This window comes from Chiloscyllium punctatum, chromosome 49 (genome assembly GCF_047496795.1).
Source record: "Chiloscyllium punctatum isolate Juve2018m chromosome 49, sChiPun1.3, whole genome shotgun sequence".
In the NCBI taxonomy this organism is placed as follows: Eukaryota; Metazoa; Chordata; class Chondrichthyes; order Orectolobiformes; family Hemiscylliidae; genus Chiloscyllium; species Chiloscyllium punctatum.
Window position 1 is genome coordinate 26,584,814 of NC_092787.1, and position 17,549 is coordinate 26,602,362.

A 17,549-nucleotide genomic window follows, 5' to 3' on the forward strand; every position below is an offset into this window, starting at 1 on the left:
GACTGATGCCTTGAGACTGTTTGAGCAAAAGGAAGCACTGCTTGAAAAACTGGCCCAATCAGAAGCAGAAAATGCAGTAAGTGGAGTTGTTTGCAGTTTGGTGATGGAGTGTGCCTAGTGGGACCATTCTATTTCCATTCTTAAGTATGTTCATAAGTCGATTCATATGCAAGCCGGAACACAATACAGTACAATGCAAAACTGCCATTCATAAGTACAAGCAACCGTCCAGTGTGGATCTTTAAAATTAATGTTAATATACCCCTATATGGAATCTCTTTCATAGATAAGAGGATTTGTGTGTCGGACGTTTGTAAATAGGTGACTGCCTGTACGCTGTCAGTAATGGTTGTATTGGGTGAAATAAAACGCAGTTTTCATGAACTGCACCATTAGATAATCTTTTGGGCATTTGGTCATGTGTGCAAGAATGAGTTTCAGATGTCTTGTCTTCCATATTCAAGGAGCTGTCAAGATATGAGGAGTGCTTAATTGGACCAGGAAAAGGATTCCTATAGAACCAGGATAATAAAACCGACTGTTAGTTCACACTAGAAGTATAATGCCACAACTTTCATTTACTCAGTACCTCTAAAATAGCAAAATATCCCAAGGCATTTCACAAGAGCAAAATTGCCGAAAATGGATGTTGCACCAAGAAAGAGGATATGCGTATAGAGGTATATGTAATATTTAAATGGAATCACTTTAACTGCGTAATACAAGAACCTCAAGGGAAACTGGTAATCCCATCATTTGTATCACATAACATACAAGGGTCTACAAGAGACATGGCTATTCTGAAATCTTAATTTGTATTTAATATTTTTAGCGCTTGTCCATGAAACTTCAGGAAGTTGAAAATCAGATCGACCAGCTCCATGTTCAGTATCGAACAGAAAAGGTGAGTGTGCACTGAAGGGGTGGGGTAAATTAGCATAATGAAAATGAAATAAACCAGAATGTCCGATTACCATCAACACAGATCTGTCTGACAATAATCGTATTGAAAAATGTCCACTTACCTTTGTGATTTTCACGGTCAGATTTCTGAGTCAGATCTGTCCTGGAGGGATTGAATGTTGATGCGGTGCCAATCAAGCAGACTGCTTTGTCCTGAATGGTGTAAGGCTTCGAGTGTTCTTGGAGCTGCACGCATCTAGGCAAGTGGAGAGTATTCCATCACATTCCTGCCTTGTGCCATGTAGATGTGGATGAACTTAAGGGAGTCAGGAGGTCAGTTACTTGCTACAGGACTCATTGAATCCCTACAGTGAGGAAAGAAGCCATTCAGCCCATTGAATCTGCAACATCTTCTCCAAAGAGCATTCCCAGTCTCTGACATGATCTTGTAACCACTATACTGATGAGTCCAGGTCAGTTTCTGGTCCATGGTAACCCCAGGATATTGATAGGAAAAGTTATTAAGTTATTTGAATCTATACCTAGGGTGAATGAATTTAAGATCCATGAAAAAAAACAGTATGTAGCTTTTCTTACTTTCTCTAGCTTATGGACAATACAGCTTAAATCCATTAAGAGCTGTACATTGGATAATTGTGTGCCAAGTTAGTTCTATTTTCTGTGGCCTAAAATGGAGAATATTATCCATCTAATGCCAAGTTATAACAAAATGTCTAATGATTAAATCTTCATATGTTTCAAACTGACACAGCTACATCAGGATTCTATATCGAAGCAAAATATCTTGTTCGGTTGCCTCTGTTGTTGTCATGTTAGCACACCCAAATATAAGTAAAACACTCAAATGCTGAATTGATAGCACCTTGCTGCTTGAAGCTAATTAGAAGTTGTATTGGTCTATGGATAGTTTAACTTTGTTGGTGCCCTAGTACTATTTATTTCAAATTATTTTATACCCCACCAATTTACAGCACCAAATTGAGATCTATTTCCTTACTTTTATACAAGCTGTAAATCTGTGTCTTGCCAAATATTAAAAAGTAAATAGTTCTATTGGTTAGTAATGTTTGAAACTGTGCTTGTGTACCAGAGTTTAGTTTACTTTAATTATTAGTTACTGAATTGGTTTGTTTTCCTCTAGGATAATGTTCGTGCAGCAACAGAGTTCTCCAAATCACTTGAAACCACAAGAGCCCACCTACAAGGACAGCTTCGCAGCAAAGAAGCAGATAACAATAGGATGCTTGTTCAGATCAGGGTAAAGCTTTTGTTTAAATATGGCAAACTAAAATTGAAAATAAATCTGCTGAGGGTGCATCTGGAATTTTATGCTTTCTCTTGTTTTCTTAAGATATGTTACATGTTTGCCTCAGTCGCTACGAATTTTCACCTCTGATTTAGTAGCTTGCACCTTCAAGCGCATAATCTACATTTACATTTCTAAATTGTTGCAGTCGTGCTATGGAATTATGGCTGACTGGAAGAAAAGCAAATTTTTTTTAAAAAACTGTGGCAAAATTGTTTGTTTTGCTGGCTCTGATTAGGGTCATCCCATTATTTCTGGAAACAGTCACCTGGCAATGGTGGAAATGTAAATTTTTTTTTACAGTTGGTATATCCTTTCCTTTGTGTGTGTGTGTGTGTGTGTGTGTGTGTATAATATATGGATATTTGTTTGTATGAGTGCAGTGCCTTGTGCAGACTTGCCTGCAAGCAAACAACATCAATCATTTTTGTTAACTTTAGTAGGGTGCATTGTTATTAAGCTGGAAATAAGTTTAACATACTTGTTAAACTTTGCCTTAATAAGTAACTCATTGCATTTACATTTGTATTTTGCAAACACATTTCCTGTGATGTTGCTCTTGATCAGACAGTTTTGCAACCAATAGAAACTGTTTAAGTGATTTTTATTCTTTGAGTTTGGAACATCTGGGCTTGCTTTCACTTGACTGTTAAGGTTGACTGTTAACGTGAAAGGTTTAGGTGGGGAAAAAAAAGATATAAATCTCTGTGTAACTTCATCTGTGGGTTTCAGCACCACTCTGGAATTTGAGCATGTAATCTCAGTTGATGCTCCAATACAGTACTAAGGAATATTGTACTACGTCGTCAGGTGTACCATCCTTTTGTTGAGATCACAAGTTGATGCTGCTCCTTGTCTGTCCTCGTCCAGTGGGCATTCGGGATTGCATTTCACTGTTTAAAGAGCAGCAAGTTCACCCAGTGTTCGACCCTTGATTCCTCCCTCAAGCCACAACATTAAAATTGTATTACTTAATCGTTTGTCTCATTTCAATGCTCTGTCTTTCTTGCGAAATGGCTGTTATGTTTGCCCATCTACTTTATACGGTGAAAGTATTTTGCCTGAAATGCACTTAATATGTTTGAAAGATGTGATGAGACTATATAAATACCGTATATAAATATAGGTCTATCTTTTGTGTCTTGTTATCTATTTTTGGCTTTAGCCTTTTTTTCTTTCTTGTAAACAAACTTTCAAGTCATCTTCAGTTGGAACAGTTAACTTGTTCTAATTTTGTTCTTCAGAATTTTGAGCGTACCATTTCACAACAGAAGGGGGAGTTGGACTACCTGACAGAGCAACTAAGGCAATTTCAAAAGAAAAGGGACAGGGACAAAGAGGCCTTGAAGAAAGCAACTAGGGCTCAAAAGCAGCGAGCAGAACGCAGTGAGGATGCAGTTGAGCTACTCAATGCCCAGCTAATTGACAAGGTGACCGAATACAGTCAGTGAGGAGCATTGCAACCGGGGAACATAACCAGCATTCTTAAACTGATAGAATTCAAGTGCACTCATTTGCAATACAATCAGTTAATTAAAAGTGGGTAATGAAGGGCAGATGACAATGCCCAGCATCCCTTTCTGACATAAGTAACTGTGAGGGCATTCCTAATGTTTAAATGCAGCTATTAAAGATACTGATACATTAATAGGTATGGTAAGAAAGAAAATATAAACATTTTTAGTTATATAGCACTTTCACAACTGCCAGATATCCTAAAGCATTTTTCAACCATTGAAGTACTTTTGAAGCATAGTCGCTGTTGTAATGCAAGAAATATTGCAGCCAGTGTACTAGGGATGACTTCCCTTGCTGGAGTAGTCAGAGTCTAACATTATTTTATAACCTGAGTTTTTTTTTTACTGATTGTGTTGCATATGCAGTATTGATCCCACTCATTTTCGTTCAAAAAAAAACACTCAATACCAATTCCTTTATCTTCTCTCTATAGTTTTATTAGCGCTAATTTATACAGTTTGTTTTTTTTTCTTCTTGAAGGACATTTGCCACCTTCATGCAGCCTGAGGAATAGTGTAGGATATTGGCTGTATTATTTATCAGTTGCTTTATTTAAAATGTACAATGTTATAAAATGTCATTTCCAGTTTGAACCTTGTTTGGTTGGCTCGTCTATAGGAGTCGCAGCTGGCAGACGCATTGTCAGCAGTCGAGACATGGAGAAGTTCACATAACAAGGTGATGAAAGAAAAGAGTCAGTTGGAAGTTGAGATCTCACTCTTGAACAAGTAAGAAAGTTGGAAAAAGACCAGTACTGTTGGTTTAATTTTAATACTCTTGACTTTTCAGAAGTAACTATATTTAAACCATGCACTGGAACCAGTACTAGCTGTGTCAGTTTTAGCGAAGCAGTACTTTATTTATACTGTCGAGCTTGAGTGGAGTTCTCGCACTTGGTGTAAAGATAGGTGAGGATTCAGCACTGCACATGCATGCTTAAAATGAGCAGAGGTTTCCTGCCAAAAATGAAACTTATTTGATTATGTGAATAGGCGACTTTAATATTGAGCAAACTTAATTGAGATTTTAAAATACTTGAGATACAACATGACCCTGAACTGGCTTTAAGCCTGTTTTGAAAACAAAGAAATGATGTTCTTGTCAAACCCAGATGATGCTGCAATCATGTTGCTTCTGTTGTTAAGTAAGAATCTAACTCAACACTCAGAACTGTGATCTTACAGTAATGCTATAATTTCAACATTAATGTAGCTGTAGGTGTAAAATCTGAAGCCGTGAAATAGACATATAGTTATTATTAGACTCAGTCATTAAAGAGCAATCCAAGGTATTCTTGTACTTTACGAATGGATCTTGCCTGGCATTGTCAACTATTACATCATACAATGTTTTAGGATATAAAGTGGTTAGAAGACCAAATAGTAGCTACAACCTGTAAGTAATGTGTATAAACTGTTCCTGACAACAATGAATTCGCATTCTAACTGACTACATAGTATTTTCAATGTTTTAATGCAATGATCGAAAACGGTAAATACAGAAAATGAATTTTGTGTACTTAGAAGTAAGTCTTAGACAAAGTATTTAAATGTGACATTCAAATAACTTTCTTGATGGCAGCCGTATTACAGATCTGTTGGATCAGACTCACCATGTGGAGGATAAGGCTCGGGGAGACATGGAGTCAATGATGAACAAGCTGCAGAAGATGTCCTCTGAGAACACCAGTGTCAAAATGGAGAATGAGACAATGAAGGTTCAGTATTCCTTTGCTCAAAACACTGTACCATGTCCTGATGGGAATATTATAGCAAAACCCTGGACTTTGCATGGTTGGAAAATTAATAATTTCAGCAATCTGGACAATTTATTTTCCAGTTGGTCACATGACCTCAATCTAGCAAGGTCACTTTACTGATGTCTATTGCTAGCCATGCTTGTGTTGACATTCACAGCCGAGAGTCCCAGCCTCATTCCTGATGAAGGGCTTTTGGATTCACACTTTTTTTGGTTTTTTTTGCAGTTAATTGTTTGCAATGAAAAAAAACTCATGAAAGGGACATGGTGTATATTATAGCTCTTTCATTTTCTAATAAGAGGGTAATAGAATCCCTACAGTGTGGAAACAGGCCCTTGGGCCCAACAAGTCAACACCGACCCTCCTAAGAGCAACCCACCCAGACCCATTCCCCTACCCTGTTACTCTACATTTACCCTTGACTAATGCATCTAACCTACACATCCTGGAACACTATGGGCAATTTAGCATGGCCAATTCACCTGACCTCCACATCTTTGGACTGTGGGAGGAAACCAGTGCAGACACTGGGAGAATGTGCATACTCCATGCAGACAGTCGCTCGAGACTGGAATCGAACCTGGGTCTCGGGCTGTGAGGCAGCAGTGCTAACCACTGAGCCACCATGCTGCCCTGAAGAAGTTAACTAAATTTAAGGTGTCACTTGAACAAATGTACACGTTATCTGTACATTTACTTATGGATTGTAAAATAAAGCAGCTAATGATTCATATTTGATTTTGTTTCAGTGAAATATTCTCAGCTTACTACTGAAAGATTGGAGTAGCTCACATTTAGCAAACAATGAAATCACAATTCAAGAATTAAGAGTAGGAGTAAACTATATGGCCTTTTACATCTATGCCATTCAGTATAACCAAGACTGATCTTAGGTTTCAAGTTCATTAACCTGCCCATTTCCCATATCTCTTGATTGAGTGAGAGACCAAAGCTTTACCCAGCCTTCAATGTGTTCGATGGAGTATCTGCAACACTCTAGGACAGACAGGTGCACAGATTCAAAATCTTTTGAGTGAAGCATTTGCTCCTTATGACAGTCCTAAGTGATTGATCCCTTAGCCTAAGAGTTTGTCCCATGTTTTAGATTCCCTGACCAATAGAAACTCTATCTACTCTATCAAATCCCTTCAGAATAGTGATTGTTTAAACAAGCTCACTCCTCTCAAGAGAATTCATTCAACCTCTTATCAAAGGACAACCCTCATCAGAGTGAACCTTTGCAATATCATCTCCAATATAAGTACATCCTTTTGTAAATGTGGCAATCAATAGTGCACACTACACTAAATATCTGACCAACACGCTGGGCAATTTTAGAATGACTTTTTTTTTTATTCATGGAAACGATCTGCCTTCCTGATTGCTTACTGCACCCGCATGCTGGTTCCTTGCATGCTTCGTACACGTGCAACCAACTCTCTCTGAATATCAACACTTGAGTTTCGCAGAGTTCTAAAGTATTAGACAGTTTGGACACAAGGTACTCTAATTGAGTGGTATAATGATTATCTCCATTGTACCACAACTTGGTGTCATAAAGGGATCAGTGAGTTCCGTATTTCTAACATTGTACCTGTTCAAAATGCAGACTGACTGAATACTTTCTCTTTTCCAAATGGAATTAGGCAAATATGTCAGCTGTGGAGGAGAAGCTGACACTTGCTCAGTCTGAGATGCAGCAGTTGAAGACCTCTATCAAACGTTATGAGGGGCTTGTGGACAGCTACAAATCTCAGGTAATGATTTCATATCCTGCATTTCAGAATGTGTATGACACAAACGTCCAAGTACAAATATTCTCTATTTAAATTTGATTTATTATCCTACCACTGGCAGTCAGATTGGTAATGTTCTGTTTTGATGTACCGTAATTGAGAAGATATTTTTCCTTGTGGCAGGTGTGCTTGCAAAACTGGGCAGGAAAAGTTTTGTGTGAAATGAGCGGTGATGGAAGTTAAAATGTATTTGATCAAAAGCAGGAATAAAACTGCAAACTTCTTCAAAGAAAGAGGAGGATTTTGACAATTGACTCAAAATTTGGTTTCATTATATGGGGGGAAATGGGAGAAGAGAAGAGAATCGTCATGAAGTCGTTTTGGAAAACATTTGGAAAACATGTTGATTTAAAATGCCATTGTAATAAAACATATTCTTTGCATGCATCTAGTTGATGAAGACACGGATGGAGGCAGATGAATGTAATGCAAAACTGGAAAGGGCAGAGAAGGAGAACAAGCTACTGAAAGATGATGTGAATAAGGAAATTGATCAGGTAAATACTGCAATCTGGAAACAAGTAGTTTCCTAATGCTTGAGTTTTTTTTAGACAGCGCAGTAGGGCCATGCGTCAGAATTTGATCATTTTAATGTCCTTTGGATGGAAACACAAACAAAAATGGTGAATGCTACAAATAGTCAGAGAGAAACAGACTCTTTGTTTCAACTCATCTATGCTGCTCAGAGATCCTAAATAAATCTGGTCCCATCTGCCAGCATTTGGCCCATATCTCTCCATCCTTCCTATTCATATACTCATCCATGTGCCTTTTAAATGTTGTAATTGTACCGGTTTCCCCCAGTTCTTCTGGCAGCTCGTTCCATGGCCCTCTACGTGAAAAAGTTGCCTGTTAGCTTCCTTTTAAATCTTTCCCTATCACCTTAAACCTATGTCTCCCTGTTTTGGACTTCCTCAGCTCTGGGGAAAAGACCTTGTCTATTCACCCAATCAATCACCTCATGATTTTATAAACTTCTAAGATCACCCCTTAGCCTCTGATACTATAGGGATAATAGCCCCAGCCTATTCAGCTTCTCCCTATAGCTCAACCGTTACAACCCTGGCAACATTCTTGTAAATCTTTTCTGAACCCTTTCAAGTTTCACAACATTTTTATGATAGCATGGAGACCAGAACTCAATGCAGTATTCTAAAAGTGGCCTAACCAATGTCTTGTACAGCTGCAACATGACCTCCCAACTCCTATACAAAATGCACTTACCAAAAGTCAAGTATACCAAACGCCACCTTCACTATCTATCCACCACTTTCAAGGAACTATGAACCTTAACTCCAAGCTCTCTGTTGGCAGTAGTCGTCAGGACCCTATTAAATGTATAAGTCCTGCCCTGATTTGTCTTATCAAAATGCAGCACCCCACATTTATCTAAACTCTATCTGCCACTCCTCAGACCATCGGCCCATCTGATTAAGGACCTGTTGTACTCTGAGGTAACCTCCTTTGCTGTCCACTACACTCCCAATTTTGGTGTCATCTGCAAATTTGTTAACCATACCTCCTATGTTCACATCCAAATCGTTTATATAAATGAAGAAAAGCAGTGGGCCCAGCATTGATCCTTGTGGCACACCAGTGGTCACAGGCTTCCAGTCTGAAAAGTAGCCCTCCACCACCACTTTGTCTTCTACCTTCGAGCCAGTTCTGTATCCAAATGGCCAGTTCTCTCTGTATTCCATGTGATCTAACCTTGCTAACCAGTCTACCATGAGGTACCTTGTCGAATACCTTACTGAAGTCCATATCTGCCCTCATCAATCATTTTCGTTACTTCTTCAAAAATCAAGTTAGTGAGACATGATTCCCCACACACACGGCCATGTGATTATCCGTAATAAGTTCTTGTCTTTCAAAATACATGTTAATCTTGTCCCTCAGGATTCCCTCCAACAACACACTCACCACCGATGTCAGTCTCACTGGTCTATAGTTCCCTGGATTTTCCTTACCATCTTTCTTAAATAGCGCAATGTTAGCCAACCTCCAGTCTTCCAGCACCTCACCTATGACTATCGATGACAAATTTCTCAGCAAGAGGCCATGCAATCACTTTCTTAGCTTCCCACAGCGTTCAAGGGTACACCTGATCTGGTCCCAGGGATTTATCCACATTTATGCGTTTTAAGATATCCAGCACTACCACCTCTGTAATATAGACACTTTTCAAGGTGCCACTATTTATTTCTCAATGCTTCAGATCTGATGGCATCTGAAACACGCAATGTGCTGGAAATTCAGATAGAGGGATTTATCATTCCTGTGTTATTGCAGTGTGGTTGGGGAGAATTCTCTTGGAAGGGAAAGCAGTTATGCACAGTATAATTTGAAATGAGGCAAGGCCTAACAGCATTGTGCAGGCACACAACACACACTTCAGCAGCTCAAGAACGGGGCTTATCAAGCCTTAGGATTGGGGAGTAAATGCTGATCTTGCCATTGTTTCCTTAATGTTTTGAGCAAATAGATCAACAGCACTATTAACCCAACAAGAAAGAAGAAAATTGACACTTTGTAAAGCATATTTTGAAGGTGTCGTTAATTCCTCCCCATCATCAGGTCTCCAAAAAATGCCACTGCACGTGGGGAATTCAGACCATATCATTAGGCACAGTGGGTTTCGAGAGTGAGATATAAAATCATGGTACTCCAGCACCTCCACTGAGAAGGTAGTACAGTTACTGCTTGTCAATCTTACACTGGCAAGTCCCATTATAAATATAGATGGAGACATTTATAATGGACAAGTTCATAAGTCAACTTTTACTGATTTTGTTTGTATTGCAAGCTTTGGTATGTTTCCTTTGGAGCAGATTTTGAATGTTGTTGCAGTTAAACCTTTCAGGTGCTGACAGCCCAGTATATTTTTAGCATTTTTGGTGACTGCCTTTTAGAATTCTATTCCAGATGTATGAATTGCAGCTTCAGCACAAAATATCTGTAATACTCTAATTTGTAATGAGTTTGTTTCCATCTGGCAACATTCATGGCTTCTGTGATGAGATTCATCCCATATATATAGATTAGATTACCTTGGATTAGATTCCTGACAGTGTGGAAACAGGCCCTTCGGCCCAACAAGTCACACCAGCCCTCTGAAGAGCAACCCATCCAGACCTATTCCCCTACATTTACCCCTGACTAATGCACCTAATACTATGGGCAATTTAGCATGGCCAATTCACCTGACCTGCGCATCTTTGGTCTGTGGGAGGAAACTGGAGCACCCAGAGGAAACGGGGAGAATGTGCAAACTCCACACAGACAGTCGCCCGAGGTGGGAATTGAACCAGGGTCCCTGGCGCCGTGAGGCAGCAGTGCTAACCACTGAGCCACTGAAAAGACTCAGCACACCACACTCTATTATACTGCCATCCTTTGGAGTCAGTTAGAAATGGGTAATAAATGCCAGCCTTGCCATTGAAGCCTATACCCTTAAATAAATTAAAGAAAAAAGATAAACTAGTCCGTTGGGAAATAGAAGGAATGTCCTATTGCTGCTCCTTATTTCCTATGTTCCTTGTTCATATTTTTTTTTCAAATTTTTTAAATAAAATCTTGAGTTTGCACTGGTAAATATATTTTTGATGGATACTGCTTTTAGACACTTTCATGTTCATGTTATAGGTTCGGAAACAGATGCAGAAAAAGCTGACTGATTTGGAGCCTGTTCCTGAGTTGTTGAAGTTAACTGAGCACAAGCTTCAGGATTGCCAACAGCAGCTCGCAATATATGAGAGAAAAAATGTAGATCAATCATCTATCATTTGTAATCTCAAGATGGAGGTAGTTTTAAATTTCTCAGTTTTGAGTTTACTTTTCTGTTAATCTAACTCAATTATAGCACGTTGATTTTGAAGTTTTGAGTTCCATTCCAATACTTCATGTAATCTAGCTTTGTGTTTATTTGTAGTGCTAAAGGGGTTAAATTAATTTTAAAGATTCTATGACTGTATGAAAGCAGCAACCAAAAGCATTGGAGACACTCATCTTGTGCTATATCTGGGATCTTTGTGCAGAATGACTGCTTCTACCTATGTTGCTTGCAATAGGCACTTCCAAGTTATTTATTGAATGTGAAGCATTGTGCAGGTTTTTAAACTTAACTAAACTTGGTGCAAATACAGATGGTAATATGCAGAGCTAATAACAATGCTTTTTATATATTTATAGTTCAATGCAAACCTCTATCGCTGGCCTTGCTGTGTTGGAAAGCTTTGTAACAATGTGATTGGTTTCTTCTGTAATTGAACATCATCTATATTATTCTTGAAAAGTAAATAGATCAGAAGCTGGCACTAGCCCTCTACTAGTCTAAGCATTGTACTTTGAATTTGGATTTAATTTGATTTAGTTGTGAAGTCTTGCAGTGCACTGTTTAACAGAAAATTCACATCTGTGATGTTTGTGCAAAACTCCCAAGCTCCTCCCTTTGTATCTGCTTTTCTATAAATATCAGAGTAGAAAGTAAAGATAAGAATGGATCCTATATATTCAATTCAGTTTCTTTATACTAAATCAGCATCTGTGCTTGCCATTGTGAAATAGTTGTCAAATTAAGCGACAATTCCTTGTTGAATCTTGCTCTTTTGACCATTTTGACCATCCATCTTGGCCTGCGCAGATTGAGGAGCAGAGTAGCAAGACAAGAGAGAAGTGCCAACATTTACAAGAAGAAAATTATAATCTGAAGCTGAAGTTGGAGACTTTGGAAAGGTTAGTTTTGTTGAGAGTAATTAAAAGAGGAAGGAGCTAACTGAAATATTGTTGCATGACAAGAGAAGGTGAGCTAAATCCAGACTCCTTATTCCTTTAATGTGGGATACATTATGCATTTCTGTTTGGGAGTTTCATTTCTCCTACCATTTTTTTGTCTGTTCAATGTAAATGCCCTGGAAAGGGCATTCCCAAGTCGTCGTCCTCCCTTCCCCCATCCCACCCACCGTGGCCAGTTTCCCTTCCAACCAAGTGAACAACCTGAAACTATTGAAATTTCCTTAGCCCTTCAAAGATAGACACTCAATCAAACTTGGTTCTGGTATTAGAACAGTGTGGTTTCTTAGTTTTAAGAGGGGTAATATTGGTGTCAAAATGGCTCCCTTCTCTTTTTTTAAAAAGAAAAAGTCCTTTCCCTAACTCCTTAAAGGTTTTGGACTGTTCTTCATAAGGCCATTATTGTATATACTGAATTATGTTGTGTTTTTTTTAAAAAGGAGGAACAACAGGAACCTGTTAGAACAAAGCGATTCTCAGTTCTCCAAAGATGGATTAAACTTGAAAGGCAAATTGTGAAAGCAGAAGTGGACCGTAAACTAAATTTAAAACCTTTTGACTGAGGATTTTGCACTATGATGTATATAGGTCAAGTATTCATCGAAGCTGTCATACCTGCATCCAGTTAACTCCATCATTTTATTGAAATAAAAACTCAAGTGCAAATTCAAAACCCACCAACAAAAAAGTAGTCTTTTTAATTAAATGTTTTTAAAAAAACAAAATAGTTGTGCAAGTCCTGTGATCGATTACAGATTAATTGTATCAATTTTAACAACATGACATAACACATACAAGTTACAACTGTCTACTAATGAAAATGCCCAGAATCTCTTAAAGTTAAGGACTTAGGTTTTTGGGAAAGTGAATCTTTTCAAACCCATCAATCCAGTGGTAACATTATGCCTCTTAAGATTCCCATCTAATAAACTACATTGTTCGAATACCAGACTGAACTGAGCTCCACCCAAAATCTGACTTTGAAAAGACCAAGCAAGTTGTTTTTAGCAGTTTGCTTAAAGGATCAGACTGGGTTACATACAATTGAATAATCTAATTAAATTTTTCTTAGTGGCATTCTCCATCCCTTGATAAAACAATATATCCTTTGTAATGAGCCACCCTCCAGTTTAGAGGATATATTTCAAAATCATTTAAGTTCTGAACTTGTTTTTTGTATTTGGCAAGATTCATTATACACTAGTTACAATCTCTTGAGGATTGCCAAAGCATTTTTCTCACCAAAGTAGGTCAGCTGATAGCAAACAAGTCAGAGCAATTCACCGAAATTAAACCAGGAACTGTAGATGCTGGAAATCTGAAACAAAAATTGCTGGAAAACTCAGCAGACCTGGCAGCATCTGCAGAGAGGAAGCAAAGTTAATGTTTTGAGGTCCAGTGCAATTCACATGCCTTGTCCAGGGCTTGTCACAAAGTGGTCAAATATGGCAGCCATTTGCATATGGCAATACCCCGTAAGAAATGCTGAGATTAATGTTTAGTTCATTTATTTCTGGTAGTGTTGGTTGCAGGAGAAATATTGGCCAGGGCACTAGAAGACCTTTTTTATCATGGAATTTTGCTGTGCGATTATTAATCTCTTAAAACACCAAAACAAGCACACTGGCATTAGTTCCAACTTTACATGGTGTCTCAGTACTGCATTACAATATTGACTGGATAAAGTCTTTAAGTCCTGTATGTGACTGTGTTAACCAAAATTGAATTGTGTTGCTCGATATATAAGGTGTTCTCATATGATGGAAGACCTACATATTTTTTAGAAGATTTGAGGATATTGGACACTGAAAAAATGTTGATCATCCTTTGTAGGAAGCTGGAAGATTTAGACGCCCAGAACCGGGAACTGACTCAGGTGGTAACGAAACGGGAAGAGACCATTCAAATGAACCAGCAGCGATTAGAGGACAAATCCCGTGAATGCAACAGCCTGGCTAGACAGCTGGAGGCTGCCATTGATGATGCCAGGTGCCAGGTTAGTTCAGTGATACTTTACCAAATGTAGAACAAGAGGAGGCCAGTCAGGCCTTTGATCCAGCTCCTCCATTCAATTGGATCGTGGTTGATCTGTGTCTTAACTCCATTCACCACCTTTAGTTCCATAACTCTTAATATCCTTGCCTAACAAAAGTCAGCAATCTCCATTTTAAAATTTACAATTGACATAGCTTCTTAAAAATATGTTCACTTGAAAACTTATCCATCAGATGGCAAACAACTGAGCAACTGCTATTGTGAAGCTACTGACTACAACCTGTATTTACTTAGTGCAGTTGTAATAAAGAACTTTACATTTTCTAAATAATACATGGCAAGTATAGTTAAATGGAAACTTTTAAGTAATCGGCTTTCAAATTTTACAAATTGAGTTCAAGGTAAATTCATATTTTTCTCAGCAAAAATGCTGTAATCAGGAATGCACCACCTGAAAGGGTGATGGAATTGGATTCACTAGTAACTTTAAAACAACAATTCAATATATACTTGAATGGAAAAGACCCATATAGGAATATGGACAGAGCAAGGGAGTGGAACTAATGGGATAGCTCTTTCTAAGGGCAGGCTTAGATGATAAATTAGATGAGCCAGTGGTTTCTGAAACACATCACTTTTATTCACCAAACACCAAGCATAGTAAACTGCTATGGTACATGTTTTGATTACCTGGTATGCATTACACTAGATTTACTATTTAAGAACGTTTAACCCTTTTGGATTGCTGTTGTGGAGATCATGCTCAATTCGATCTCATTCAACACATCACAATGCAATTGCAAACCTATCAAAGTTGTGTGTTTACAGTTTCGATGATGAAAATATCGAAGGGTATCCAACACAGAGAATGCAGGAGAAATTCAGGTCTGACAGCATCTGTGGAGAGAGAAACAGAGTTAATGTTTCAAGTCTGTTATGATTCTTCAGTTCTGAATAAGTCACACTGGACTCAACATTAACTGTGTTTCTCTCTATTCCAGAAGCAGCCAGAGTTGCTGCGTTTTTCCAACATTTTGTGTTTGTTTCAGATTTCCAGCATCTACAGTATTTTGCCAATATTCTGGTATGTGCAGCATGTCTGCTGACTGTGTGCTCTGTTTTAACAGTAAAATTCTGTATACTTATGGAGCCTGGCTGCTGATGGTGTGAAGACAAGAGAGCCGAACATTGAGATAGCTTTTGTAAATGACAACCCAGTAACCATGAATGTAAACAGTGCAAACAAACTTGACAAGTGTCCTCACAGAAAAGACAAATTTCAGTATAGAAGCTCTGTATTAGAAAATTGAGAGCATTCAGTCTATCCTTACCATTCAAGCTCTTTACCATCAATTGATTGCTACTACCTGATTTTTAGTTGTAGCCCTGTAAGTTATTATTTTTCAAGTGTTTCCACTTGAAAATGATTGAATGTATTCCACTATCTTTTCATCTGGTGAAGTACAGATTCCAGAAACCTATTATATTGAAATTCCTTCTCATTTCCTTACAATCCCTGAAACTGGATTTGTTTTTTTTTGCCATTTACCTTAAATCTGTTTTGTGTGGTAACTGGTCTTCCAGCTAGTCGTAGAAACTGATAATGCAATTCAGATTGTCAGCGAGAAAACATGGATAACAGTGACCAAATACATGTGTTTGACCAGGTGGACCAAACCAGGGAGAGAGCACTGTCGAAAGAACGAACCACACAAAGCAAAATAATGGACCTTGAAACACAGCTGAGCAGAACAAAAACAGAACTGACTCAACTACGAAGGAGTAAAGATGACGTAAGTCTAGGTTACAAATATGCTTTTTTTTTAAAAAAATTAAGTTTCTTTGATTCTGCCCTTGAGAACAAGGGAGTAGCTTTAAGAAAAAAAGAATTGAGTCCCAACTATTAGTCAGTGAGAGTGGGACTGGTCAGAGTTGTGATCGGAAGAACAGCAAGTTAAGGGAGAGTCAGAGCTCCTCTTCCAATCACTGATTTTCCCCCTTTCCCACTTTTGCAGTTCCTCCAATCATAGATTCTGGATCTGATGGAGCAGCAAAAATGGGTCAGGGAATCTGACTGGACGACGTGGAACTGCAAGCAGGGTTAGAGAGAATCTATGATCTCCTGTGCTTGCTGCTCCTTCAATCACAACTCCTGCTAGACCCAAGAGACGTTCAGATAGGCCACTCAATTACTAGGCCGCTGATGGCTGAAGTGAGGATTTTGCTGTTCTTATCTCATAGAGTCATAGAGATGGACAGCATGTACTAGTTTAGAACCTTATCCCTGTTGTGCTGCCCTAGCGAATGCTGTTACCGATTCTATTGCTAGTACTGGCAGTCAGTGGCTGCAGCAGAATACTTGTCTTGGTGTAGAAGACCATCAGGTACTTGCTCTTGGAGTGGGCCTATTTTGACATTGAAGCAACCCTCCTCATAGAGCAAACACTTGAGAGTACCCACAAAATACCTCCATTCACGCTATCTCTGGCATTATCATTGTTCTCATGAGTATTTAAATTTTACCTTGTGCTCAGTCCTGTTAATATTGATAAACTTACTTGTAAACCAGGTTTCCTAAGGCAAAATTAAAGCCATATTCACCCAGAAGGTGTGTTTATAGATTGTTTATACGACTGGCCATACAGGATCTTTGTTGGGATTAGGCAACACTAGCACAATATAAAAGTGGGTCCAACATCTAAATCACCTAGTTCCACTCGTTTCAAGTGAAGTTAATAGTTTTTCTCATTAATATTCCCTGTGCACTTTATGTTACATTGCTGGTTAGTGATTCCTTTTATTATGTAGATTTGCTCCATGGAATCATCTAGCAGGAAATTGCAGTCCTTAATTGCAAATGCAGCATGCTGTGCCTCTTTGTTACTAAAGAAACCTCCTCTTTTTGTGTTTGTGCACGTCTGCATATTACAAGATTGCTAACGTCCATCCAGTCAAATCTTTATCTTCTAACCTTATGGAGGACTAAGATATGGTTTTGCAATGTCAACAAAATATTTTGCGTGGAAATGCCTCCTTGTCTTTTTGACTCATTGCTGCTTGGACATTTTATTGTAGTGAATGAACCAAAATGTAAAATCTGCATCCCTAAAATTATTAGAATTCTTTGAGGACATGACTTTAATTTGAAGGAAGAGGATTAATTTTTAAAAGAGGGTTATTAAATGTAATTAGAATGTTGCTTGTGTGCCTGCATAGTATTTTAGTATTTTCACACAAATCATTTTTAATCCCTTTTTTATCTGTTCATTCTTCTTTCTGCCACCACCATCCCAATCTTTCCTGGACTTCCAAATTTTCTAAATGTGGATTAAACTGCCTTTCAGTAAATTTGAATATAATATTTATTTGCCAAACTTTCCTCGGTGTAAGCACAAATACCTAACCTTCCAATGATTTAATTGCAAATTTTTGTGAAGTGTTAATAACTGCTTATGTCACA

General features: G+C 38.3%; 1 protein-coding gene across 5 annotated transcripts in view; it reads left to right on the forward strand.

Annotated features, from left to right (window-relative positions):
- odf2a (outer dense fiber of sperm tails 2a) overlaps positions 1 to 17,549 on the forward strand; it is a 37,157-nt gene that overhangs the window by 13,243 nt on the left and 6,365 nt on the right. For 4 of the 5 annotated variants that reach the window (XM_072565980.1, XM_072565981.1, XM_072565979.1 and 1 more), the window contains exons 8-19: positions 2 to 76; positions 833 to 904; positions 2,066 to 2,182; positions 3,475 to 3,660; positions 4,367 to 4,476; positions 5,330 to 5,465; positions 7,154 to 7,264; positions 7,696 to 7,800; positions 10,949 to 11,107; positions 11,946 to 12,037; positions 13,928 to 14,090; positions 15,757 to 15,882. In XM_072565980.1, coding sequence (XP_072422081.1) covers positions 2 to 76; positions 833 to 904; positions 2,066 to 2,182; positions 3,475 to 3,660; positions 4,367 to 4,476; positions 5,330 to 5,465; positions 7,154 to 7,264; positions 7,696 to 7,800; positions 10,949 to 11,107; positions 11,946 to 12,037; positions 13,928 to 14,090; positions 15,757 to 15,882 — 1,452 coding nt within the window. Of the gene's footprint in view, position 1; positions 77 to 832; positions 905 to 2,065; positions 2,183 to 3,474; positions 3,661 to 4,366; positions 4,477 to 5,329; positions 5,466 to 7,153; positions 7,265 to 7,695; positions 7,801 to 10,948; positions 11,108 to 11,945; positions 12,038 to 13,927; positions 14,091 to 15,756; positions 15,883 to 17,549 lie in introns of those variants that run through there. The other variant, XR_011956114.1, reaches the window with a different exon arrangement.